Genomic DNA, 27,184 nt, shown 5'->3' with positions numbered 1-27,184 from the left:
TGTTGGGTAAACGCGGGCACTTGGCACATGTTCATTTGGAATTCCCTGCTGCAGAGCCAAGCCTTGTGTCTTTCTAACCTGCCAGCACACCTGAACTCTCTGAGGTGGGACACAGCCTGATGTGGTTGCTAATGGCAACTAAAAAGAGTGTGTGCGGTGAATGCATTTATGTGGGTGTGAATGGGAATGAGTGTGTTTGTGTTTGGCTGGATGTGTCCCTGTGTACCGCTGCAGTCAGTCATTAATTTGTAGCTGCTCTGTCGCTGCCTTATTTCAGGTAAGCCAGCAACCTGGAGAATACTTACTGGCAGAGCCCTGGGCTAACTACCTCTATAGCTGCCTTTGTATCTTCCTCCTTTGTCTGTCTGCTGGGGCGTTCATCTTTCTGCCTCTCTGACTGTCTCCTTCCCTGTCTGTCTGGCTCGGGAACCATATATGCATGTACTAGCATGGAGATGAGGAGATGGTTGTGCCTCCGGCTGTTTCTATACCGTCTTTCTTTCGCTTTCTCTCCCACATTGAGCCAAACAGAGTTGTGGTCTACCTCTGACTCTTTTTGACGTTCTCTATTCATGCAGTAAACCTGTCTATCTTCTTCTGTATATGTGCGTGCCTCTTATTCTCTCTTTCTTTTTCCATGACGGGAAATTGCAGTTGTCATTGGCCCAGGCTTACTAAATAACTTTTTGTTTGTGTGCCTCTTCTCCTCTCAGCCTGCTTTTTATGCTAAAACATAGCAGAGCAGTTACCTTTCCTACTAAGTGTGTCTGTGTATGTGCTTGCATAGTGTTTTCAACTAGTTTCTGGCCTTGTGTACTGTATGTGATTGTGTTGTTATCTCCTACCCCCTTTGTGTTTACACGTGAATGTGTTGTCTGGAGCATTCTTCCGAGCGTAATTCAACAGCAGTAGGTTGTCATATTGTTGTAGATTGCAGAGCTGTGTCAGTGGTGCCCTATTAACTCACACAAACACACAATGCACTCACTGATATGAAGCATTCCCTATTCAAAACTGTTTTCTAATCAGCAGCGATCTGCTTGCTCAGTGGGCTACCATGTTCTACCATGAGTTCAAATCTGCTCGCAGCCTTTTCCCCCGCGTCCTGCTATCTCCCCTGTTCCTCACCAATGAAAACAATACAACAATAGCACAAAAAGCCAGTTTTCTCTTGAGCATTAAAGAGCATTTTTTTTCTTCAACTTTAAACACTATTGGGAGATCCTTAAGGGAAAACAGCCATTAAAGTTATTCACCAACCTTGAAACTGTATAGCTGGAGCTTCGGGTAATTCAAGGTTGAATTAATGATTCAAGCCCCTTTTTTAACTGATTCTCATTTTACTCAACCTTCATACCTCAGAGTTATTTACCGGAAAGTAAATAAGATGAGCTGAAAGGTAAAAGGGCAGCAAAGAAGGCCAAGAACTACCATACAAACAATCCGAAACGGACCAGTGGATAACCTACCCGAACCCAATGAGCATGAATTAACTTTTGATAAAGAAGAGACCGCACCGGGACGTGTACGCGGTTGGACCCGATCCAAACACGGTCAACTCAAACAGACACTAGAGAACGCCAACACCTGAAGCCACATCATGCACTATAGATTAACCAGCCGCCACGGTTAAAAAGCAGCAATGTAACAATAATGTCCTGAGAACAAATGATACGTCATAGAAACTCATTTCAAAAATGATTTTTTAATACACGTTAAAGACTAATTTATAGAAATATTTAAAGTCATATTTTCACCAATATTCTGTAGCCAACTGGGCGAAGACCAGGTTTCAGGTTCACCATGACAATGCAGGTGTGTGACCTTATTGGATTTCTTTTCTTTATCTGGTCACCTTATGAAAAGTCAATTCAGAGATTCATATTCTCCCAATACATTTCAAATGCCTTCGTTATTAAATAGATCAGATTTTATGGCCAAGCCGTTGCTGCAAGTTGCCAAAATTACCTACTGCAGAGTTTGTAATTCATAATAACCCTCCAGCAATCCTTCAAAATATGGGTTTGCCCACGATCCCACCTTTTGTTAAATGCTCTGATGCTCCTGCTATGTTTGATATGTCCAGTTAAATGTGCGTAATCTGTGTAGTAGAGTTATACCTGCTGAAAATGTGGAAATGTATGTATTTTTGATTATATATATATATTTCAAAGGACCTAAATAAAAAGAGGGAAAGATTATGTAATTTTGTTTCCTGGTGATGATCATCCCTTTGTCTCGTGTCCTTCTAGCGGAGTGTGGAGGTCACTTAACTGGAGCAGTGTCTGGACGGATTCTGTCTCCAGGATATCCTGCTCCATATGACAACAACCTCCACTGTACCTGGACTATAGAGGCTGACATAGGCAAGACTATCAGGTAATTATGAAGCAGTATATATCCACTGAAGCCACTGTGAGCATGCTGATGGCCTGCAGTTTTACATCAAAGGAAACTAGGCAATAAATGTTTTTCATAGAGAAATGAGACAACAAGTATACTAACAAGTATCTGCAGAAATGCTTTGCCATGGCTAAGGTAGGGTTAGCTTACTGGCTAACTCATTCTACAAGGACTATACAGGTGAACACTCAAAAGACTGTCAGGTAATGATGTATTCACTAATTATAGATAAATGCTCCCTGTCAAAGCTGCTGCTGTGTAGGAGAGTACACCACATTAGTCAATATGCCACCATCGTGTTTCTCAACACATTGTGGCCTCTGCTGTGTGATTTGTCTATTCTCAGCTCTGCTTCATTAGGGTCCGAGCACTGACAACATCAGGGTCAAAGGATCCTATTGAAATTGTAGGAATTATTATTATTATTATTATTCTTTTTCATATTGCAATCGCATTTTGAGGGCCTAAACATGCTCCAAAACGCGATTATACTTGGCACAAAATTCAATTATGATGAAAATGTACGTGTAATATGGGTCTTGCACGTGGGCGTGCCAAAATGGATCAACAGCGCCATCTAGAACGCAACTACATGTATGAATTTGGAGACGTCTAAAAAAAGTCTATTGGAGGTATATCGTAAACCAAACAGGAAGTCGGCCATTTTGCATTTTACCGCGTTTTTGGAACATTTGAGAGCGCTGTACTTTAACAAACTCCTACAGATTTCATCCGATCAACTTCAAATTTCGTCAGCATCATTTAAAGACCTTGAGGGGGAACATTTATTAAAAGCTTTTGTTTTCGTGGAACGCCCTTGCCGTGGCGTATCGGCCAGTTTGCACTATTCACCATGAAACAGGAAGTTGGTGTAACTTGAGCAGATATTCTCCAATCTGCTCCCAATTTCTTATGCTTGGTCATGAGTCGCTTTTTAAGCGCGTGTTCTCTAGCACCATATAGTGGACACAGGAAGTCACATCACACTCCATGCAATACATAATGTTCATTCGTGCGCCCGGTCTCCAACTGGTCACGACAATGCACTGCAGCGTCAACCAGAGTCCCGCCAGTACTCCCAAGTGGTTGTGCGAAGACCCGTTCATCAAGCTGCTTGCAGCTTTAATTTTATTTTATGGTTGACTTGATTTGGGTAAAACTGCTGAACAAAGAACAGATGTTAATGTTTTTATTGGATCTCTGATCTCCTGTGTAATCTGTGTGTTTTCTCAGCCTCCACTTCATCGTCTTTGACACTGAGGTCGGCCACGACATCCTGAGAGTTTGGGATGGTCCAGTCTGGGCCATCAGATGGGGGGATCCTGTTGAAAGAATGGTCAGGCCCGACCTTACCTGAAGATATCCACTCGACTTTCAACATACTCACACTGCAGTTTGATTCTGATTATTTCATCAGCAAGCAAGGATTTTCTATACAGTTTTCCAGTAAGTACACTTCTTTCTATATCAGAATGAAAACGCTATGATGCGCTAGGTTTGTACTAAATCACTGATTTGGGTGGTCTGTCTCTCGCTACCCCCTACATCCATTTATGAAGCAAAGACAATTACTGATCTAGCAATTAAATGAGCTAATTAACAAATTCATCACATATATAGTTTCTTAATTATTATATAAACCTCATTAATGTCGGCTGCAAGATAATTAATCTGGAATTAATGCTGCTTTTAACAGGATTTCTGAAAAACCTTTAGCCAAGGAATCAAATGCGAAATGTAATATCTCACCATGGGACCCAGGCTCACTGAGTACTGAAGGAGCCCACCAGAGACCTGCTCAGTTTTGGTCGTATCCCACACTTCGGGAAAACATGAAATGCAATTTTGAGACTATGAGTGCTGATTCTTTCTCAGTTTACTTTGCTCTGTAGCAGCATTAAGAAATGTTTATACGAGAAAGTGATTAATACGAATAATAATAAAGATTAAAATAAAGATATATGCTAAAAATAATTGTATAGGACTAATGAATAAAGTAGATTCCGTTCATTTTAAGGGCTTTGAACTTGAAAAAGGTTTCATCACATCATTTTCAGAAACCTGGGGAATAACTACCCTTTGGGTGCGGGGGGTGCCCTTTGCTGTTTAAGCCACTGGACCCAGAAACGTCTCCGCACCGTCCTTTTAGAATCATTGGCCAAAGTCACCGCCATCCACTGTAGCAGAAAAATCAATCGGAGGCATACAGTCACAACCACACACACAAACTCCAACACACAACTGTCAGAATGTATTTTTTTAAAGATTCATATTTTGAATCATAAATATTTACATCCAATGCTTCTGTCTCACTCTCCCTCACACATTTAGTTTTTTGCTTTCTCTCCATGTTTAAAACAATAAATATTTGCACTCGCCAACATGCTAATCAAAGCACTGTTATTCCATTACTATGGTAATGACTCCTTATATTTACTTCAATGTTGATTTACTAAAGCAAAGGTAATGGTATTTGCCACCACACTGATTTATTTAAAGCAAGGGTTGTGGATTTATTGAGCAAATGTTTTTTAGGGGTGATGTTACCACACATTTCGTCGTCTGTCTCTGATTGTGTCGTTTCTCTTTCCTCTCCGTGTCCCTGACATAAACACTGTTATTTACTGGAAAGATAAAACAAACTTGATGGTATAATACTATGTTTGGCTGTACACCAGCTGTTGGAATATTTGTGCAAAAGATCATTTATATGTTAAGTAAGGATTGTATTTCAGCTTGCACTAGTATCTCATCCAGGGATTTGATATGTCATTTTCACTGAATCCGAAACTTCATGAGTAAAAAGGTTTTGAGTGTATCGTGTAATGAGGATTCAAGCCTTTGGTGTTATGTCCATTCTTTGGCAGATGACATAAAAAAGAAAGTAAACGTTGTTTGGGTCATTTTTAGGGATCATTTAGTCACCAACAGGTCAGGTTGAGTTGTCGCATTTATCTCCAGCTGAACCCTGCTACCTTCAACAATACACAGAATATGTGTATCCACGATACAGTACACGTTTGTCTTTGCTTCTTTGTCTGCAGCTGCTGATAGTACTGTTGTGTCTAAATCTCTTTCATTCAACAAAATGTCAATATCTGTCTCTCCTTGTCTGTCTCACATTCTCCAGCCACTACAGCAACAACGTGCAATGACCCAGGCATCCCTGTAAATGGTTCTCGATATGGCGACAGTAAGGAGCCTGGTGACAGTATGACGTTCCAGTGTGATCCAGGCTACCAGCTGCAAGGCCTGGACACCATCACATGTGTACGGATGGATAACAGATTCTACTGGCAACCTGACCCTCCAACGTGTATAGGTAGGTGCACATTATACTCTAGAGCACTGATTGCCAAAGTGAGATTAAATTAAATTCTAATAAATGATGATACTGTGACTTCAATGTCAACCTGCACATTAAAAAATGAGGACTAAGTATGAACTGGATATTAAGATTTTTGGATACTGTCCATCAGCAGCTCTAATGAATACATCAAACATGGGAAGACTGAGCGCAAAACCTCTGGAGGTGTAATGATCCAGAGTTTCATCTTAAGTGTAGAGAGCAAACAACAAACAAGGCAGTTCAGGTCTGTGTGTTGTTCTGCCACATCTGATATACAATGTAACTGAAGCTTGCCGGTGAGGTGATTTCTAATCCCAAATGACGCTGCTGCTGGAGCATCAGATGGTTTTCCTCTCCGGAGGCACGGTCATTCAGATCAAGGAGAAGTTGAACAGGTGCTGAAAGACTGTGGTTGGGATAAGCACTGAGCGCTGTAGCTGTGGACCACATGAATATTCAGAACTGGAGACGTGGAGTGGGTAAAAGAAGTGAGGTCGGATTTGTGTAGCATCACAGAATGACGCAGGTCATATAGAAAAAAAGTTTCCCGTTTGAAAACTTTAAAAAAACTTTTGTTCTCTTTTTCTCTATTATCACCACCATCTGGCCCACCTGCTGCTTATAACCTAGAGACCTTCCTCTTCCCACTCCACACCTCATTCACACAATTGTGCTGCAGTTTGTTTTTCCCTCTCTCACTTTCAGGTGTGCTTTCCTTCCTTATCAGCTCCTACTAACACACTTGACTCTCTCACCAAAGAAAGGAAGAAGGGGAAGAACGTATGTTGAGAACATACAGGAATAGAAGAGTCAGTGATACAGTCTATAATGCAGAAAGAGCCCTTCATGCTACCTACACATCCCATGTTAAGCCTATAGTACGTCTCTGACCATACTCTCCAGCTGGTAGGAGGCTGCTGCTGAACTACATGCTTTATTGGAGTAACAACTACATAATGTTCTTTTCCTGATTACCTGCTGCATCCAGTTAAATGTTGCACATGAAATATCATGTTGAGTCAGTCTGAGTCGGATGGATGAGGAAAAATCACCAGAGATTACCATAACGGTGCTGGGCTGCTTGATTTTTAATTATGCAGGGACCTGGATGGGGTATGACATCAGACACAGCTGAAGGTGGGATTTAAACAATGTGAGCAAGCCGGGGAAGATTCCTGCAGCAACCAGCACTGTGTTCACCCCCCAGCTCCCTTTATGTTGCCTTCTTGTTCCCTTTATCAGCCAGCGCTATTGGGAAGTCCTCCAGCACAGTCACGGAGACCAGTCATTTACCTTGTAACCATGCCTGTGAAACACATTATGCTTTGTTCCTGATATTGCCTCTGACTCTTTGCCAGTGACCTCATGTTTTGAGCGACTGTAGATAAAATGTAGGGCTACAATCTTGTTTTCTCTTAGTTTAGCCTGTTGTGCGCTTCCCTCTCCTGCACTTTCACCTCTGGTGGTGAATTCCTGTGTGTTCCTCAGATGAAACCAACATTGGACGCAACAATCTAGAGCGTTGGTGTGTGTCTGTCTGTGAGTGATTTGCAACTGTTAATGCCTTTGTTTTCCTCTATTTCAGTGTTTATAATCCGTTCACACCCACCTGCCACCCCCAAGACACCTCTCCATGTTTCAAATTCTTCCTTCACATCACCAAATTGCTGCTTGAATGCATCTATCTGTCTCTCTTGCCAATATCTCTTTCCTGCTTTCTGGCTTGTTGTGGGATAACAGGACTTCGAGGGGTGATTCTCTCTGCTAACTACCCCCAGCCTCACACTTTGTCTAAATCTCACAGTCTCTCTCTATCTCTCTTTTGCTCTTTCACCCTCTCCAGCTACCTGTGGAGGTAATATCAACCTTCCACCTGGGGGTAATTCAGTCTCTTCTAACCAACCCCTGCCATACTTCCCATCACTAACTAACTCTCTGACACTCTGCCTACCTTGGGGGGCTATATGAGTGGTCAACCAGGAGTGATTCTCTTTCCAAATTACCCCAAGCCCAATGCTGTGTAATCATCTTTCTCTTTCTCTGTCTCTCTCTCTCTCATTGTTTGTCTGTCTCCAGCGACATGTGGGGGTAACGTCAGCGGTCCCTCAGGAGTAATCCTGTCTCCTAACTACCCCCAGCCTTACCCACCTGGGAAAGAGTGTGATTGGAGAGTCAGAGTCAACCCTGACTTTGTCATTGCTCTCATCTTCACAAGGTAAGCCAACAAAATGTTAAACTTTGCTCTGTATCTGTGTATGCACTATGTACCTTTCTCATATGTGTTCTCACGCTTCAAACCAGGAGTGGGGCTTTTCTGTGCTCGAAGAAACACTGCAACACATTTCTTAAGCATTGATTTCATAGTTTAAAGTTTCCTGAGGGAGTTAAGACTTTCATCTCTCGTATTTGCTGTTTTAAAAAGTTGCCCGTGTTATTTTGATGGAGGACTCGGCTGCAACGTGAGGGAAACAATAAGAGGTGTCGAAACATAACCATCAAAATAAACTGGGAGCTTTACGACAAACCTTTACGAGCTTTACGATTAAACAGTTGTGCTCAAGCTGGAAAATATAATGTGTCAGAATGTCACCATAATAAAAGAAACAATAATGTCAGGCTTTGAAATATGCTTATTGATGATCTAAATGATTTTTCAGGAATAAAAAAAAGCCTTGTGTCGGTTATTATTATTAAGTTTTTGGTGTCACAACAAGTATTACTATGAGATCACAAATAACATAACAGTGTGCAACAGCAAGGTGTCTATTCCTTAATGTTGAGGCTGCAACAAACTCATCAGGGCTTCAATGGTCTCGCTGATTAAATACATTTTTAATTAGTTGATCCAAATACCTGAGAAAGCATTAAAAATTACAAACTTAAAGATTTAGAGGTCGGACGGGATCCCCAAAGAATATTCTGAAACATGTTTTTCTTCTGGCTTAAATGTAAATGTAAATGTAAATGTATTGCCCTCCATGGACTTTGTTTTATGAGTTTAGTTTAAGTTTATCAAAAAAAGAGTACAAAAAAAAAAAGGTCTGTGCTGTATATTTGGGGATCTCGCCCAATTCAGTCTGAAGTTAATTAAGACAAAGTTAAGGATCGTTTAACAAGTAAACCCATTTGGGTGAGGAAAACTTCATCAGTCTGAAAAAGTACAGTAAAATCCACCAGCATAACTAAAGTAGCTCAATGGTTAGTTTGTGGTGAAACGATCTGATCTTTAAAATCTCCTAAATCTCTCAATCAGTGCAACAATTTCCAATGATTCCTTAAAGACATTAAGTAAATGACAAGCGCTAATTGATTTCTCCAGAAACTTTTCAGAAACACTACTCTTGCTTTGCTTTGGAAAGTGAACTTCATGAGTAAATGAAAGGGATTTCTGAGCGTCTCCATGTTTTGTTTTTTTGGCAATAGGGTCGTGTTTATTTACATTTCAAGTCCTGATTGTGCCTCAGTGGTGAATATTTTACAAGTGGTTACACAGTGGTTAGGGGGGTTATGACTAAGGCAAAAATGAAGATTGGAGTTTCACATGTAGCAAAGGAGATAAAAGCAAAGCGGACTTTCTCCAGACTGCCAGAGGAGAAAAGATGACCCAATTTTGGCTTCATGTTTTTCAGCTGGAGATATAATTCCCTTCTGTAGTAACAGTGAGACCTTTTTTTTTCCTCTTTAATTAAGTTGTATTGATATTAGTTGTTTTGTGAACGCTGCGTGCCTTTTCTTTGTCATTATTTATCTCATTTAAAGCTAGTAATTGTGCTATACTGCTGGTCGAGACTTCGATTGACGCAGCTTATTCAGTGTCTTTAATCAGTCTTTGAATCAAATCACAGTTTCTACCATTAAGTCAGAATTAATTTTGTGGTATCATGCAACGATCATTGGAGGGTACACATCCAACTGACCTTCGTTTTCTAGTTGTGCTAAAAGGTTATCAGCCATGGAAATGTGTTATATTATTATCTTTCTAAATGTTTGATTAGTAGAAAAGCATTTGCATTATTCTAATAACGAACGTACTGACTGGCTTTGTGCCACTTTATATTTCAAGATATATCATTTATTACTAAAAATATAATTTCTCCATTAGCGTGACGGCTCTTAATGTTCACTCAAGTCTTAGCAGACACAAGTTACTCGTCTTCGGTCATGAGAGGTCATGATGTTGTCCCAATTCTGCTCTGTGAGATCTTCATGATCTTGACATTTCGTAGCTTTAGCATTCAGAACAAGAATGTATCACTAATGCAAAAGGTATTAGCACGGATCATTTTAATACTTTGTCAGTCCAAAAAGGGCTTATGTGCAGTTAAGCCCATTCTGTAGCAGATAGAAACACAGGGCTTAAACTTGAGCATTCTTCACACATATTTGAACTTTGGTAGTTTTTTACTTTAAGTCCTTTCCAATGATAAATATTGTTGTCAGCCAAATGTGAGTAATACATCTTTTGCCCAAACTTCTGGTCTCTAAAGTACCATTTTACCTTCCTCGCCAAAATAAATTGTGTGTATCCTACATGCCTGACAAACACGTGAAATGCATTTCCTAACTCGTGTTAAATGTTTGTAAGGCAGTTTTAAATGCTTTTGGCAGAAGTGTGTATTATGTCAGTGCTTGTGGCATGAATACGTGTCCTTTCGTACATGTCGATAGAACACAGGACAATAATAAAATAATAAACTTTATTTATATAGCCCCTTTCAAACCACACTTACAAAGTGCCTTACAATAAAAACAGAACACATTTAAAACACAAAGACAATGAAATGAACTAGAACACAAAATAAAGCACAGAGATTAAAAGCAACTAAAATGTCGTTAAACATAAATAAAATCACAGAAATCAATTCTGAAATAGTGAGGGTTTAAAAGTGATTTAAAAGACGAGACAGGCCTGATCTCCTCAGGCGGGATCATTCCAGAGTCTAAGAGCCCTGACTTTAAAGGCTCTATCGCCTTTGAATGAATCTGGACCTCGAAATAACAAGGAGCGACGCAGCCGAGGAGCCCGGGGAAGGGAAATAGAGCAATAAGAGATCTGATAAATAACTGGGGGCTTGGCCTCTCAGGGCTTTGTAAATAATCAATTATATCTTAAAATCGATTTTTAAAGGTAAGGTGAGGAAGCCAGGATCAGTAAAATGTGGTCATGTTTCCTATAGGATACAAGCCATAGAGGGAAATGTTGCTCTGCAGCGCGCCCAGTGCTCAAAAACTCTACAACTTATCTCTTTTTCTTAACTGTCTTTGCTCTGACACACACACACACACACACAGCACACACGCACGCACACACACACACACACACTAACACACACACACACACACAGTTAAGTCCCATAACTTCCAGCCAAACACTGAGCAGGATAGTTTGACCAGACAGGTGGGCGACTAAGGTAAATCCCACATACACACTCTGAAGGAAACCACAGAGATAGGTCTATATATATATGTATATCTGTGTACACAGTGTGACAGGTGGGAGACGGAACCAACCCATCCTATGACTTTGTGTTAGTGTGTGTGTGTGTGTGTTATACTTTTACCCTCAGTAGGATTCAATGTCTTCACGTATGTATAGAGAGATGAGGAGAAGCTGTCAAAGTGAAAACCAGCAAACTTTTTAACAAGACATTATCAGCTCCTGCTTTAGGTTGCAGGTTAAACAATACAAGGGGCACATGTTTGTTAGGTGTTTACACGCAAACACATGCACACGTAACATGCCTTGTCACAACGAGACAACAGGATGACAAACTTAGTATTCAGACGATGCAGTTTGACTACTTTTACACCAGCACGTTATTATTTTATTTAGAAATTTCAATGAAATAAATATATTGTGGTCTTAAATTCAAGAGGAAATCAACATTTAAAGCTTACATTTGTAATCCAGTAAACACATCCAGAGAACATGTCAAAATGAAAGTGAGATTAGCAGATAATTAGAGGAGAGATAGCACAAACTAATTGGCAGTCATTAAACGACGCAGGTATTTAAATGTACCACACATCATTGGATTAATTGTTAATCTTACTAGATTCTTTAACCCAAGTTTCTCTTGTCTGTTTTGTTTTTCTTCCCCAGTTTCAACATGGAGCCAAGTTACGACTTCCTGCACATCTACGAGGGCGAAGACTCTAATGGCCCGTTACTATCAAGTCTCCAAGGCAACCAGGCCCCGGAGCGAATAGAGAGCAGCGGTAACACTCTCTTCCTGGCGTTCAGATCTGACGCCTCACTGGGCATGTCTGGGTTCGCCATCGAATATAGAGGTAATTAAACCCCAAAACTTTGCCTTAATATAATGTCCTCGTACATTCTTCTTTTAAAACTCATTTGCAGACTATTGTTAGTTGTGGGAGCACATAGCAAGTCGTTTTAGTCGTAGTTAAAAGTAGTTGTAGCAGTCCAGTAACTGCAATGTTATTATAGCTTATGGTGTATTATTATTATTGTAGCTGCATTAGTAATAGAAGTACATCATTTGTAGTGTTAGTATTAGCTGGTGACAGTGTTTGTAGTAAAGTATCAGCAAAAGTAATCAATGAGACATCTCAACATAGCATAGGACTGGACTATGAGCCTAATTAAGTTCGAAGCTTCAAAAGTAAACCATTAACCAACTGATTATTATTTATGACGGATTGGAGGAAAGATTAATGCTGTATTACATTTCTACTTTTCTCTACTACTATTGTTAATGAGCGCAGTATCTGATTACTGTAACACAAACTACTAGTGGACGATGATTGACCATCGATGAGTCGTACATTTACGACAGGCTGCTACTAAACGTTTCTTTTAAGTAAATATTACGACATTTAAGTGAGTGGCTGCATTTGCTCCATTTATATCCCACTGCTGAACTGCGACTATGAGTTCTCCTTCACTTGCAAAGTGTGTCGCAGAGGGCCGTCCCAGGTTCAGTCCAGGAGCTGACTGTGTTGAATACACTCAGACCACAAAATCAATGAAAAGCGCGGCGCCATTTTCTTCCCGAACCCTGTATTTGAAAAATCCCTGTCCAGAGTTTATGAAGCGTAACATGTTGATACAGAAGTGATGTGTACTGGGTAATATTTAAGCTGCCTACTCTAATCATTTCACTCTTGCTGTACATCAGAAGTGTTTTTCAGTTGAAGGGGCATGCTGGTCCATGTCAGCCCAAGAGTTGCTTACTTTTACAGATTGTGACTCATCCTAGTTTTACAGATGTTGCTTGACTGGGGCTGATTTAACAGCTGCAGACAATGTGGAGCTGGTCATTAGTTGTTTGACTGACTAGGAACTAGATCTGCTCTGTCAAGTTTTTTTCTCTTGTTTCTCTCACTCCATTTATCTCTAATTAAAAAAAAGATTATCTCCTTCTCTGTTGTCTGTCTCCTCACGCTACCTCTGTACTTTTGTCATTAATTCACTAACTTTCATCTGCCATCTCTCTAATTAAAATACAACCTTAATCATCTCCCTGTTTCACTTCCATCTTGCCCTCCACCTCTCTCCCTCTCTCTGTCCGTCGGTTTTCCTCTGTCAAGCCCAATATCTCACTGTTATTGGGCGATCACAGTAAAGCAAACAATCTGGCCCAATGCCAAGTCGTAAAGAGCCAAACAGTTTTGAGTTTCCTTGACTTCACAATTACCCTTATTTGTTCCTTCCTCTCCCACATGGGGGGGAATATAGAAGTTAATAGAGGATATTCTATACAACCTATATTAGGGGTCAACAAATAGCAGCCTGTCGACTACCACCAATAGTTTCGACCCCTAATTGATGTTGAATATGTCCTTTATTGAGCTGCATAAACAGTTCAAGCATATTTCAGAAATAAAATGAAAGGAGTCTGTGTCTGCATTTATGTCTGTCCTCCGATTTTCTCGACAACCATTCGTCCGATCGACTTCACACTTGGCGGGTTTATTGCTGACAGTCATATTTATTAGCAGTACGTTATGCAGGCTACACACTGTGCAGCCTTTTGAGAGGAGACCCGTAATAACTGTTACACCGCCGAACGGCATGCTGGGTACTGCTCGCTCTCGTTCGAGCCAAATCGCACGTATACTCCAGCATTGCAAGGGGATGCAACTATGTCATGGCAGGTGTATTGCTCAGGAGCCGAGGAAGCAAAAGTGTTGAGTGTGAAGTTGTCTGGATGAGCGGTTCGCGAGAAATCGGCAAGCAGAAATACAAGAGGCCAAGAAAAGCTGCCCAATCCAAACAAGCAAGTTGTGAATGTGAAATGCACTTGTTTATTTAAACTGTATGACATACAATGACTTGAACCTCTCATTCCCCACAGAAAAACCAAGAGAGGCCTGTTTTGACCCTGGTAACATTATGAACGGCAGTCGGACAGGATATGACTATAAACTGGGATCTCAGGTCTCATACAACTGTCACCATGGCTACACAACAATGGGCGGGGATACCATCACCTGTGTCATGGGGAACGATGGGAAGCCGGTGTGGGACAGGGCTCTGCCATCTTGTAAAGGTAGGACACATCAAGAACTGCATCTCTACAAACACCATGGTGATAGAAAGTGCATGTGGGGGAAAAAACCCGTGCTTACTTATTAAACCTGCTTTCACAAACACTCAGTGGCCAGTTTATTTAGTCCACCTGTACAATCTAATGTGATCCTATACAACTAAACCTTCATGATGCCTATCATTTTCAGTTTGTGTTATTATGTCTGACTGGTCCAAGACCTACACTTCTTTGTGTGGGGGGGGGGGGGGGGGGGGGGGGGGGTGGGGGGGTATTGGGGTGTGTGGGGGGGGGGGAGGGGGGTCAGGCTGTGTGTGTGTGTGTACATATCAGAGACAGAGAGTCAGGGATTGGAAGGCTGAACTGTCTAATTGATTGACAGCTCAGAGAGCCAAGGAAGTGACACCTGCCAAACTGCCATTCAAAGTGTGTGTATGTGTGTGTGTGTGTGTGTGTGTGTGTGAGACCCTCTGTGTGTGTGACAGACCTGGCCTGGTGCCAGGGTAAAAAATTCAAATAAGCCACAGAGCAAGGTGGCAGGAAAAGGAAGGAATTCTAAAATGAGCACAAAGGACACACACACACACACACACACACACACACACACACACACACACACACACACAGACACAGACACACAGACAGACCATACACACTTACTTATACGTCATAACACTTTGAAAAAGGCTCCTGTTAAAGCTCTGTTTGATAATGTCTGAGAGACATTGAAGAAGGGAGTGGGAGAGAATAAAGATGAGTTAATTTCACTCAGAGTCGCTGTTTGAGAACAGCAACGAATAACAAACAGCAAGAAAAAAAAAGCTCATCGAGTCATTTTATCTCATGTTCACATTCATCCGGTTAATTTCAAGATAATAATGCCACTTATCAACTCTATATGTGTTACAGTTAACTAACCTCTGGGTTCCTCTGTAGCACTTGCTGTTTCAATACATTTCTTTATTTTGTGATTTATGTATGAACACATTGTTTTGGTGCACTTGAAGTCATTCAGTCATATACGCCATACTTTAACCAACAGTTAGTTAGTTATAATAACCAGCCAGTTACTGGACAGTGAATAAATGACCTGCTACACTTCTCTGATGTCCTAAACGAAGCTGTTCCATTATTCAGTAACATTACCAGACCTTCTTTGTGGGACGTAAAGAACTTGTGTTCATTAGCAAATGAAGAATGAAGAAATTGATTCAGTGTAATACTTAGATGCTTTTCCCCACACGAATATATTTATGAACAGAGGCCAAGTATTGATATATTATTCACATTTGAAGGCTATTTATAGAAAACCACATAATGGTCTTCTATCAAATAAAAAATGATCTGAAACTCTAAAAACGCCTCGAACGGCATCCGGCAATAAGTTCAAGTCCTTTTACTCTAATTGATTTTGTTCGTTTTCGTATAAGGTGCGTTTCTTTCAGCTTCTTACTGTTGTTAAAAAATGAATACTGTGATACACAGATTATCATTTCACATTAAAAATGTCTTTATCCCACTGTCATTGTCATATCTGAATGAGTCAGAGTATCATATTGGCAACTATAGCAACAAATGGATTGAAAAATATAGAATATCTTTATATATTTAATAAATTGCAACAAAAAAAAAAGTTTTTTATATTCACATTTTTCTTTGAGACTGTTGTACGTGGTGCTTTAGAAGTTCTTGATTGACCCGTGTTTGAACAGTATCAGCTCTACTCTTCAGTGGAGTTGTTTGCTGTGTCCTCACAGAGAGACAGAGAGACAGTGAGACAGTTCCTGGCCCTTTCTGTGTCCCAGATACACGGATTGATCTGCCGAGATTGCTGTCACACTGTACACTACAGGACCGAACAATTCAACTAAATCCAGTCCTACCCAGTAATCTTTCTTTTGTCAAGTCTGTCTGTCTGTCTGTCTGTCTGTCTGTCTATCCATCTGTCTGTCTGTCTGTCTGTCTGTCTGTCCATCTGTCTGTCTGTCTGTCTGTCTGTCTGTCTGTCCATCTGTCTGTCTGTCTGTCTGTCTGTCTGTCTGTCCATCTGTCTGTCTGTCCATCTGTCTGTCTGTCTGTCTGTCCATCTGTCTGTCTGTCTGTCTGTCCATCTGTCTGTCTGTCTCTCCCTCTCTCTCTCTCTCTCTTTGGGCAGCTCCTGGGGCTTTTAGACCAAACTCATTAGACGGGGTGAGACCTCTTTAAATAATACATCTCCACTTACACTCCCTCTGTCTCCTCTCTCCTTGTCTTTCAAACCCCCTCACACTTTCCTTTCACTTCCTTCTCTTTATTTTTCTCTTCATCACTCTCCTCTCTCTTCCTGTGTTTTCATCCTTATTCTACTTTTCTCGTACCTCCTCTGACTGTGTCTGATTTACTCTTTATTTTTCTCTCTCTGCCTCTCCTCTTCTAGCTCTCTCTCTTTCTCTCTCTCACTCACACACACACACACACACACACACCTCTCATCTTAAACCGCTCTTTTATTGGTTTCCATGGTAACTAAGAGCTGGTGCGAGAAAGAACGAATTCTCCGTGACTGTTGATAGGGGCGTGTGTGTGGGTGTGTGTGTGTGTGCGTGTGTGTGTAAGAGAGGGAGAGAGCGACAGAGAGGTAAAGAGAGAGAAAGACGTGGCTATTACAGAGTGCCACCTAGAGGCAGTGTTCACACACACTAACACACACTAACACACATGTACAACCAATTACAGAATAGCACTCATGTTTATACATGCAAACACACTTGAATGCTCAATCTTTGAATACACTATGTATGTATCAGTTCAAGAGGAACTCAACACTTAATATTTTTATTTTGCACTGTACACACAATCAAATAGATTCTTGTTGGCATATGAAGTTATTACAGGTGGAGTTTCCAACAAAACACAAAATGATCTTGCTTATGTCTGCTTGGATTTGAAAGTTTCCTTCAGCTGAAATCTCTCACAAAATACTCCAGCCTCTGTTATGTATGTCAGCTGTCGCGCTAAGTATAAATAGCAGAACACCGGCACTCTTCGCTGCTGGTTGCGTTAGAGTTAACAAGCCCGATAAGCACAGGCATGAGTTATTCCTCTGCTATGTGCTATATTCAGTTTAGCAAGACATTTAGCGCTGACGAACAGTAATGTTAACTGATAAATCAGAGCTACAGCTTTGTACTGATACACACACTGGCGAGCTTCTCATAGTAGAGCTGTAGGCAAGTGGCAACCTCCCTGAATTATTTCTTATAGCCAGCAGGAGGCGAAAATACCCGACTTCTAAGTTGATCTACTACCTCAGTAAACATTCATGATCTCAATCGCTAGTTTCAAGTCTTATTCAAAGCAGCACAGTGTTCATTTAGTAAATTATGCCCATTCAGAGTAAAATAGACAATAAGGCAGAGTATGCTTTAGAGCAGGGGTGGGGAGCCTCCGGGCCGTATACGGCCCCCGATACCATTTGATCCGGCCCTCGAGGTAATTCGTAAAACGCACGCAAATAAAATCCACGAGCAAAAAAAACTAGACTGCAATATTTTAAAAGGGGGACTGACTGTTTTTCCTGGCCAAGGTCAGGGTCCTTGAACACAACACGAGCGGAGCGTGTCATCACGTGGTCACGTCATGTCAAAAAACTTCAATTTTAAACAAGACTGTCATTAACATCAGTGACGCAGCGTGGCGAGTGTAACAAAGAGAAAGCTGGATGTGGAATGTCCCACTTTCCAGGAGAAATAATCTCGAGAGTTTGGCCCAACACGCAGCTCTCTGCAGAGCGGAACATACAAACATGGACAGATAGAGAGGTAGACCACCACACCAAGAACAGACTGTTCCACCACTGCTGTGCAGTTATCACTGCCATGTGCAATACTCACTTTATTTTCTATCAACCACTTGGTACTTATATTATTTTTTATTATATTTAATTATTTTGTACTGCCTTTTTACTTCATATGTTCTTTTGCTGTGACAAGATAAATGTCCCCGTTGTGGGACTAATAAAGGATTGTTTTCTGGTAAAACAGAAAGAGACATGGATAAAAAAGTTGCTTTTTTGCACAGCATAACAGAAAGGTGAAATGAATGGGCTGCGTCTTAAAAAAAAATTGCAGAGGTTATGAGATCAATAATTAGTATGGCCCTCGAAGGATGTTGTAAAAAAAACAAATTGGCCCTTGATAGGAAAAAGGTTCCCCACCCCTGCTTTAGAGCGTCACTACCTTGTGATTGACAAGTTGCTACCATGTTGTAGTCCGGTGTGGGTGTTGTTCGTGTTTCATCTTAGAACGTTAAACCTTTCACAGTGTGTTTACTTGTACTTAGCTCCGCCCTCTCCTGTCACAGCTCTGAATCTGCACACAGATCCTCATTTCTATCACCGGTAACGTAACGGCACGGACAGGCGTGCTATTTTGTGAAAGAAAACATACAGAGACGTCCCATAGTGGCCGTTAGCCCATGTGGCCGCACTCTATTTGCACTTTTACAGCTTATCGCAGGTGTGAACCAAAGTCCAGCAGAGCGGACTGTGTTTTTGTAGTTTTCTACAGAACCCTGATTCCAGTGGCCATTAGCTCTGCTTGCACCTCATTTCTCTTTGGGGACACCTGAGGTGTAGGAGCTCTTCTGCTGCCACTATTGCGGATGTTCAGGCGACATGTGTGTGGCCTCTGTTGATGAACGCTGGAGGGAACAACGTTGCCAGATTGTTTACAGACTATGATTGGCAGAATGCTGTTCATTATATCGTATATAGAACATATATTAACATAATTTAGTATAAATTGATCTAGCTTCAAATGTAGCAAGTGGCCTTCGTGTACCATTCTTTCTTTAACTTGTACTAAGGTACGTTGACAGACAGAAAGACACACACACACACACACACACACACACACACACACACACACAGATCTTAAATTGTACAACGTTTTACTTCTTCTGTTACAGTGGCTTGTGCATATTAATAGTCCATTAATTGCTTTTACTTTTGCTGTATATGTAAAATAGACCCTCTATTTTGCATATACCGCACTTTATATTGCAAAACCATTTATTTTCTGAGGTTTCAAGGCATTCTATCCTCTGTGTTTCATGATGAAAGTAAATTGACAATTGGGTGTATGTTGTGTTTGTGGTTATTTACATTACGTCTCAACAACTGTTCTGTTCATGGTTTTGAAAAAGCTCCTGGAAGAACTGCAACTCAATTTAAAAAGTTTAACATTTTCAAAATCTTTTCCTGTAGTTTCACTACCACTCCAAAGCATTGATGTGTGTGTCTGTGTGTGGGCATATTTGTGAGAGAGGAAAAGGAAAATGAGACTCAGACTATGAGAGGTAGGACTACAAAAGTGTTGCGTACGTGTGTTCTTGTGTACGTGTGGGGATGATCAAAGTACATGGATGTGTGAGAGAAAGAGAGTGACTTGCATGGCATTTTTTGCATTTATTTGTGTGTGTGTGTGTGTGTCAGAGGGTGTGAGTGATCAAAGCTCATGTGTGTGAAGGCTTTTGATAAGGTTGACACCTGAGCCTAGAGCAGCACTAGTGGGGGATTGTGCGTAGATCAAGACAAGACCTCCAGACCTGAGGGTGTGAATGCAGCTTGTGTGAAAAAATCAATCCCAAAATATCAATCGATATATGTTCAGAATGAGAGGAAAGAAAGAGGGTGATTACTCGGATGCTCTAGGAAACAAGAAGAAAGAAGGGAGTTATGGGAGTGGGGAGGAGGAGCACGAGTGGGTTGGAGTACAACAACTCTCTACCAAACCAAGTTTTGCTGTATTTTTTTATTCTCGGCATGTAAATCGGTTTTACTGAGCAAGTCTTAGCCAAGACTACGGGCCAAGTCTTAATGTCCACACTCACCGTCTCATAGGCTTTGACATGTGTTCCTGATAAGTCCGTAAGGGCTCAGGGCTGTGCCACTGTGAAATCGGAAAGTGCTTGAGGGCTCTCCGTTGGATTTTTTGAGCCTTTTATGCACAGTTTCCACTGAAATGCTGGAGACTTTGCTTGAGGGAATTACCCTCAAGGGGATGTCCAAAATCATCCAAAAAAGGAGCTGGAAAAATGTTAACATGTACCTAACACAAATGTCTGTCTGTTTGTAGTTTTCTTTCTTTCAAGGCATGATAGTGAGTATAGTATATATATGTTTCAGTCAAGAATTGCTCCTTACATTTAGGCTATTATTACATTTTAAAAATGAGCAACAGTGAGTATCATTAAACTACATGTAAAATCTAATTCTTACATCTAAGTGGCCACAGGCAGGACTATAAGACCCCGGCAACACATTAATTCACAAAGTGCTGAATCCTTTCTCATACAGCATTTTAACCTCTGCACCCTCGTGCTCGCACATTTTCACACCTCTCACAGAGGTGATGATCATTAAAGTCTGTTAGGGATCACAGCTGGTACCGTGGGTGGACATGGGACTGGGCCCCAGAGGTACGCACACTAGCAACCAAGACAAGACAAGAAGTGAAGAGGCCAGAAGGGGTGAGAAAAGAAGTGATAAGAATACACCATCAGTCTGCGTGTTGGGCGGATGAGGTTGACAGATGTGGTCTTTGCTGCTGTTGTCTGTACATACACACCACACATTCACAGACACTTACACTAATTTGTCTGACCTCTGCCGGCCTAACCTGCAGTATAAATGTGCACACACCCACGTGCTGTTCACACGCAAGGCTTGCAACTCTCTTGGGGGTGCTAAAGATGGATCAAGCTTGTGTTAGGTCTGCTTCTTGTGGGTCATGCAATGGTAGGAGGGATTAATAGGCTTTTGGAAATTGCAGTACGCTGATACAGGAGATCCCACACTGTGCACTGGCTAAGCATCACATAAATTCATTCACAAGTTTGTAACCTGCTGGGTTTTTGTCAAGAGGAAGCAGCTACTCTGAAGAGGGTGCGGCAGAGCTGCCATCTCAGTTATAATAAACATGCCACCATGTTGTAGTACTTTTCTGCATTGTTTTTGTTTTAATGTGATGTATAGTTCCTCAAAACTACTGTTGCATTATAGCTACTGCTTCATAGTACCATAATATGTGTCGGTTATAGGTAAATAAAGGTGTGTTTTTTTTAAGCCATCCACAATCCGCTGTCAGTAAATGAAAGGCATCATATATATTTTCCATTCATTTCATATTGTAAGGTTACAACTGGAGTCTATTTAGATACACAGCTAGATCTTTGGTTGGATATTATTTGCGCGCACACACACACACACACACACACACACACACACACACACACACACACACACACACACACACACACACACACAGATCAAAAGCACTATATTTTGACATTATATAACCAAGCCTTGGAGCCACAAGGGTCCAAGTGATATTTGGGGACAACATGAATTTTCTGCTAAACTAAACAACTTTTGAGCCAAATGCAGCCCGTTGGATTTTTTGAAAAATACATAAGAATAACAGATTAGAGTAGTGATACGCTCGCCAGCTTTGAGTGCAATGGGCAGTGCTCCCAGCAGCAAGGAAAAAAATGAGGAAGAGGCACACGATTAAAATGTGAAGGCTTCATTTCAACATAATGTCTCTAAATGCTGAGGGCAACAAAGGGGATGAAACAGTTTGGGCTGCCAGAAGTGTTGCTTGCTCTATTGTTACCATAGAGTGCTACAGTAGCTACAGTGTAGTCCTTAATTGTTAATACATTGACATCTTTGTATTGTTTTGTCGTTGTATTCTGCAAGATGGATTCAAGTAAATCGATGGCAATGATGTTAAAGTGCTGACCTTTAGCTTTAAGGGTGTTGCCCTTTTTATACAGTCTTGCAATTTTAGGACATTGCAGCAGAACAATGATCCTTACTTACAGACAAGACAACCAAACAAACAGATTATTTTATGATCAAACAGAGGAATGTGCCTCTCTTGCCAGAACTGTCACCCAACCTCAACTGATCATACTTTTCAGGAAACAAACAATAAGTGAAGCTGGCTGCTGCACAGGCCTGTCAGAGCATCACTGGGGAATATACCAAGCGTATGTTGATCGCTGTGGTATTTAGACTTGAGTCACTCATTTATTTATTTATCTGAACCTTTTATTTATTCATGGCAGTTTCACTGAGAGCTATCTTTTTCAGGAATCCCATTCACAAGCTACAACCGTAGGCTGATCAGTTGGCCACTGAGGAGCTCCTGTAGAGCAGCTGGAGGTTACGGGCTTTGCTCACTGATAGTTATGAAGGAAGGGGAAGTGTTTCTCTTTCACTTTCTCAGGTTTCTTTAAACTTGTTCAATACATTTTGTTCTATAAAGTTGGAGAACTAGATTTAGAAATTGCTAGAATCTCTATTAAGTTCATGTGATGTAAACACCCTCCGCACTTTAACTTCATAGTCTTTATTTTATTTCAAATTCAATACGCTGAAGTACAAAAATGTGTGTCTGTCCAAAGTCACTACATCCATTCTCTATATCATTTCACATTGTTCAGGGTTGTGGGGGGTTCCCAGCATGCACTGAGTGAGTGTGCCCTCTCGACAGGTTGCTAGTCTATCATGGGGCGAACACATATAGATGGACAAACATTCACACTTACCGGTACATTCATGTCAATGGACCTTTTTTTTCAGTTTTCAATTGGCCTAACCTGCGCTGTTCAGTTGCTGACACTAAGGTATTTACTACTGAGTCGCCCAAAGTGATTCCCTTACATACCTACCTAAACAAGTCTAGGTCTTACCAAGCACAAGCTTACGTTCTTACCAATATCTGTGACTTAAAGCCATATTTACTCTTATGTACATGAAAGCACATTGCACATTTGTACTGTACCTTTCCTTCAATTTGCGCTTGCAGTCTGTGTGAAATTGGCATCAGGTTTAAAGAGGCAATAGCTTATTGGGCAGTAAGTGACGAGTGCTGCCTTTTTAGATGCATTTTGTGTCAAGAATATTTACTACGGCTGCAGACTGAGAAACATTTGAGCATGTTTCACTCAGAAAATTAAAATTGTGATCTTACTTTACTGAAAGATTTGCTAAATTGATTCAGTAGGCATCATTAAGAAATGCAGGTGGAGCTGGAAATAACTTGATATTGTATTGGTATCGACATTGGCTCCGCGTTGTCCTTTTCGTATAGAGCCATCTCTTAAATGATCCAGCTGCTGCTCCTTAGAATCCCAGGTAACTGCAGCCACATTCACATTTGTAATTGTCAAAACAAGAGCAATCGCCAAAGTGCATTCATAACTCAGTAAACATCAGTTTGAGTTCAATTGAGTGACCACAGGGCCATAACTCAGAGTGCCCTCTTTGTTTGGCGTTATTGAATTTTCAGATACTGTGTCAATTTTCTGCTTTCTCTTTATTTCTCAAAAGCTGCTTTTTTTTTATTTTGGAAGTAATTCAGTGCAGCTCCCCTGCACATCTTTATGTTATGTGTCTGCTGAGATTTCTATCAAAAATATTCTAGGTTAATTAAATGTTCTCTCGTCCCATTGCAACCTTCTTTTAATACATCTGTAAAGGTGAATATGTGTCCACACATGGCTCTTGCAAATGGTTGGAACATTACTCACATTTACCTACCATCCTACCATTTACATGAATCTTACCTCAATGCATATACTGTACGTAAAGAAGAGAGGGGTCCCTTCCAGCGTCTGAAGTTGCGACATGCACGTAAACAGTATTCTATAACAAGGCTTATAAAGTAGCTTTTGTTTCATGGATACAATAATAAAACTCCCTTTCTCTGTATTTCTTCAGCTCCATGTGGAGGACAGTACGGTGGAGCTGAAGGAGTTGTTTTGTCTCCAAACTATCCTCTAAACTACACTACAAGGCAGACGTGCTCCTACTACATCACGGTGTCCACACAGTTTGGTAAGCAAATAAATGATCACTCATTCTTACAATGGATTTGTAATTGAATCTCCAACACAAAAGCTCATTTTCAGATTTTTTTCGTTTTGCCTGTTCATCTTCTTCAGTGGTGTTTGGTCAGTTCGCTGTTTTCCAGACGGCCATGAATGACTCAGTGGAGCTGTTTGATGGAGCCAATGAAAATGCTCGATTGCTCAGCTCTCTTGCTGGGTCACATTCAGGTGAGTCTCCTATTGGCTGATACTACTGCCAAACACAGCAGTAGGAATGCTACTGCCATAAAATAAACTGCTGTGTGATTGTGTTTTTCCCTTATTGTGCGTCAGCATAATGTTCAGTTGTAATGTTTTTAAGTTGTTTCCCATTTTTATGCTCTTGAGCACACCTTTGAAAGAGAAAAATAATGAAATCATCTGTAAGAAAGCAGCTCTTGGGGGCTGTAGAACACATCACCAGTGGTCGTTATCACAATTTATTTGACAGTGATGTATTTGGTGAAAATCCATTATGGGTTATCTTTACAAGAAGAAATCAGCAGTGGAAAGCGCCTCACTGGGGCCATACAATATAGAGTAGTGCTGATACTCTTAAACACAATCCTCCCTGGGTTTCCTTATCCTCCAAGTTTGAGTGAGCCCAGCTTTTAAAGTCACTACACAGTAACACACTCAGCGTGGATTGAGATTCAGAGATGAGGCAAGATCTACATAGATGACATAGTATAAAGAATGAAATATGAAGAAATATTGATAACATAGTTGTTGGCAAAATGTGCTCGCATTGCCTCAGAGTTACACGTTCTTCTGTTATGTGTCATGACCAGGGGGCATGCCGCAGGGGAATCCCAGTTGAATTGACATTTAGTTTCTTTCTTAAGAATTCATATTCACTTAGTAATATTTATTCAGTTGTGTGCTTATAGAATTATGAGAAAAACTAAAGCTGTTTAATAAAGGACGGCAACTGACAATAAAGAAAAATAAGATTGATGATAAACACATCAATCAAAGTAGAGGAAACACAAACATATCTAGAAAGATATGATCGTTGGCGAGGACGTTTCTTTGTACACTAGGGTGTACATCTTTTGCTTTTCTGTGCCTTTTTTCCCTAATTGACTGGATCCTTGGGCTTATTTCAACATAATATTAACAAGGAGGATGTGACTGTTTTTGTTTGGCTAAATGTTACTGCACATTATTCAATTGCTTTCTTTTTAGCTACTATCCATCTAAGTCAGTTCAAAGGAAAGAGGCCATTTTATGTAATGTCGAATGGGTGGCTTATTCCTTAAAGTTAATTTGAGTTGGAAATATCCCTTTTGGCTAAAACTGGCAGCAAAGAATGAAACACACCAGGCTCTACAAAATAATGTTAGCCGCATCATTACCCTATCACACACGCACACATTTGCACATGCACACACGCACGCACGCACACAGACAAACAGCTTTGTCGCACATTGTTGCAGCTAACTGACTGATTACCCTGACACACAAACATATTAACACACATACACGTATACCAAACTTACACACACACACACACACACACACATCCCGACCAAGCTAATGATGGTTCTAAATGTCAGCCACACTAGACTATGTTTTTCTCATTTATCACTGTTACTGCAAATGCGTTTGTGTGAGCATATACATCTCTGAGAGTATGGGCCTGTGAGTGTGTGTGTGTGTGTGTGTGTGTGTGTGTGTTGGTTCTTACATTCATATTCTTGTGAGGACCACATTTCACTACACTTTGAGAATGAGGGAGAAACCACTTCCTGAATGTAAATCAGCGTTAAAACAGACGTTTGTGAGTGTGTGTTAATATGAAAGTGTATGTTTCGTATATTCTGTGGCTCAATTGTCTGCAATCTCATTAAAAAGAGAAAAAAACATTTGCTGTGTGCTTTTGAGAGAGAAAGTTAGGCTGTTTTAATCTTTGACATTCATTTTGAAATCATCATATGTGTGTGTAATTGTTTGTTCCAGGAGAGACATTGCCACTGGCAACTTCCAATCAGATCATGCTGCGGTTCAATGCTAAGAGTGGCCAGTCAGCTCGAGGCTTTCACTTTGTCTTCCAAGGTAACTCTCACTGTGTTTGTCTCTATCTCTCTTTCCTCCACAGACATACACTTGCACACAATAAGTTGCATTGAATTCAAGTTCAACATGAAAGTCTCTCTACTGATATCTATATTTCTACTTTTTCTCTCCTTCTTCCTCTAATATTATTTAATTACCACCGTCATCGTAGCTGTGCCTCGCACCAGTGACAGTCAGTGCAGTTCAGTTCCAGAGCCTCGGTACGGCAGGCGGATCGGTTCAGAGTTCTCAACTGGCTCTGTGGTTCGGTTTGAGTGCAGTCCAGGGTATCTACTGAAAGGATCTAGTGCTATCTGGTGCCAGGCCGTGCCAGGTGCCCTCGCACAGTGGAACTCAACAACACCAAGCTGCTTAGGTAACTGCCCCTGAAATGTGTAGAATGTACCCAACATATACAGTAAGGAATCAGTGCTGTCTATGAATCATGCAGTACTATGAGTGTTGGGTGACAATAATTCTAACAAACTAAATGTACGCCTGCGTTAAAATCTCCCTGCTGAGAGCTGAGAGCGTGGCCTTACGCGAACAGCTTCAAGTGTCACTTCAGTTTAAACCATAAATAATGTTCATCATATCTTCTGTCTCTGGCTCCCTGTAGTGGTAATTTTGAACACCATATTGTTTCAGGGTATGCAGAGCAATATTCCAACAACCTGTCTTATCTGTTAGCTATTTAGTTAATAAACTTTGCCAGAAATTCATATTTCATGTCTCCACTCTAGTTCCCTGCAGTGGCAATTTGACTGAACGTCGTGGTACAATACTGTCTCCTGGCTATCCTGAACCTTACCCAAACAGTCTCAATTGTCTGTGGAGGATCCATGTCAGTGAAGGGGCTGGGATACAGGTACAGATATGTATATACACTTATAAATGAATATTAATATATCTGTGGAAGATGCACATAAACTTGGAGGTTGTT

At 40.8% G+C, this 27,184-nt stretch overlaps 1 protein-coding gene across 1 annotated transcript in view; it reads left to right on the top strand.

The window, feature by feature from the left end:
• Window positions 1-27,184, top strand: part of LOC115003981 (CUB and sushi domain-containing protein 1-like) — a 255,742-nt gene that overhangs the window by 178,023 nt on the left and 50,535 nt on the right. The window contains 12 exon segments of the mRNA XM_029425927.1: window positions 2,253-2,379; window positions 3,637-3,712; window positions 3,714-3,849; window positions 5,534-5,725; window positions 7,829-7,967; window positions 11,856-12,043; window positions 14,074-14,268; window positions 24,035-24,151; window positions 24,259-24,372; window positions 26,146-26,241; window positions 26,414-26,617; window positions 26,985-27,109. Of these exon segments, the coding sequence (XP_029281787.1) occupies window positions 2,253-2,379; window positions 3,637-3,712; window positions 3,714-3,849; window positions 5,534-5,725; window positions 7,829-7,967; window positions 11,856-12,043; window positions 14,074-14,268; window positions 24,035-24,151; window positions 24,259-24,372; window positions 26,146-26,241; window positions 26,414-26,617; window positions 26,985-27,109 (1,709 nt within the window).

This window comes from Cottoperca gobio, chromosome 3 (genome assembly GCF_900634415.1).
Source record: "Cottoperca gobio chromosome 3, fCotGob3.1, whole genome shotgun sequence".
Taxonomy (NCBI): Eukaryota; Metazoa; Chordata; class Actinopteri; order Perciformes; family Bovichtidae; genus Cottoperca; species Cottoperca gobio.
This window is presented reverse-complemented; position numbering and strand designations above follow the sequence as displayed.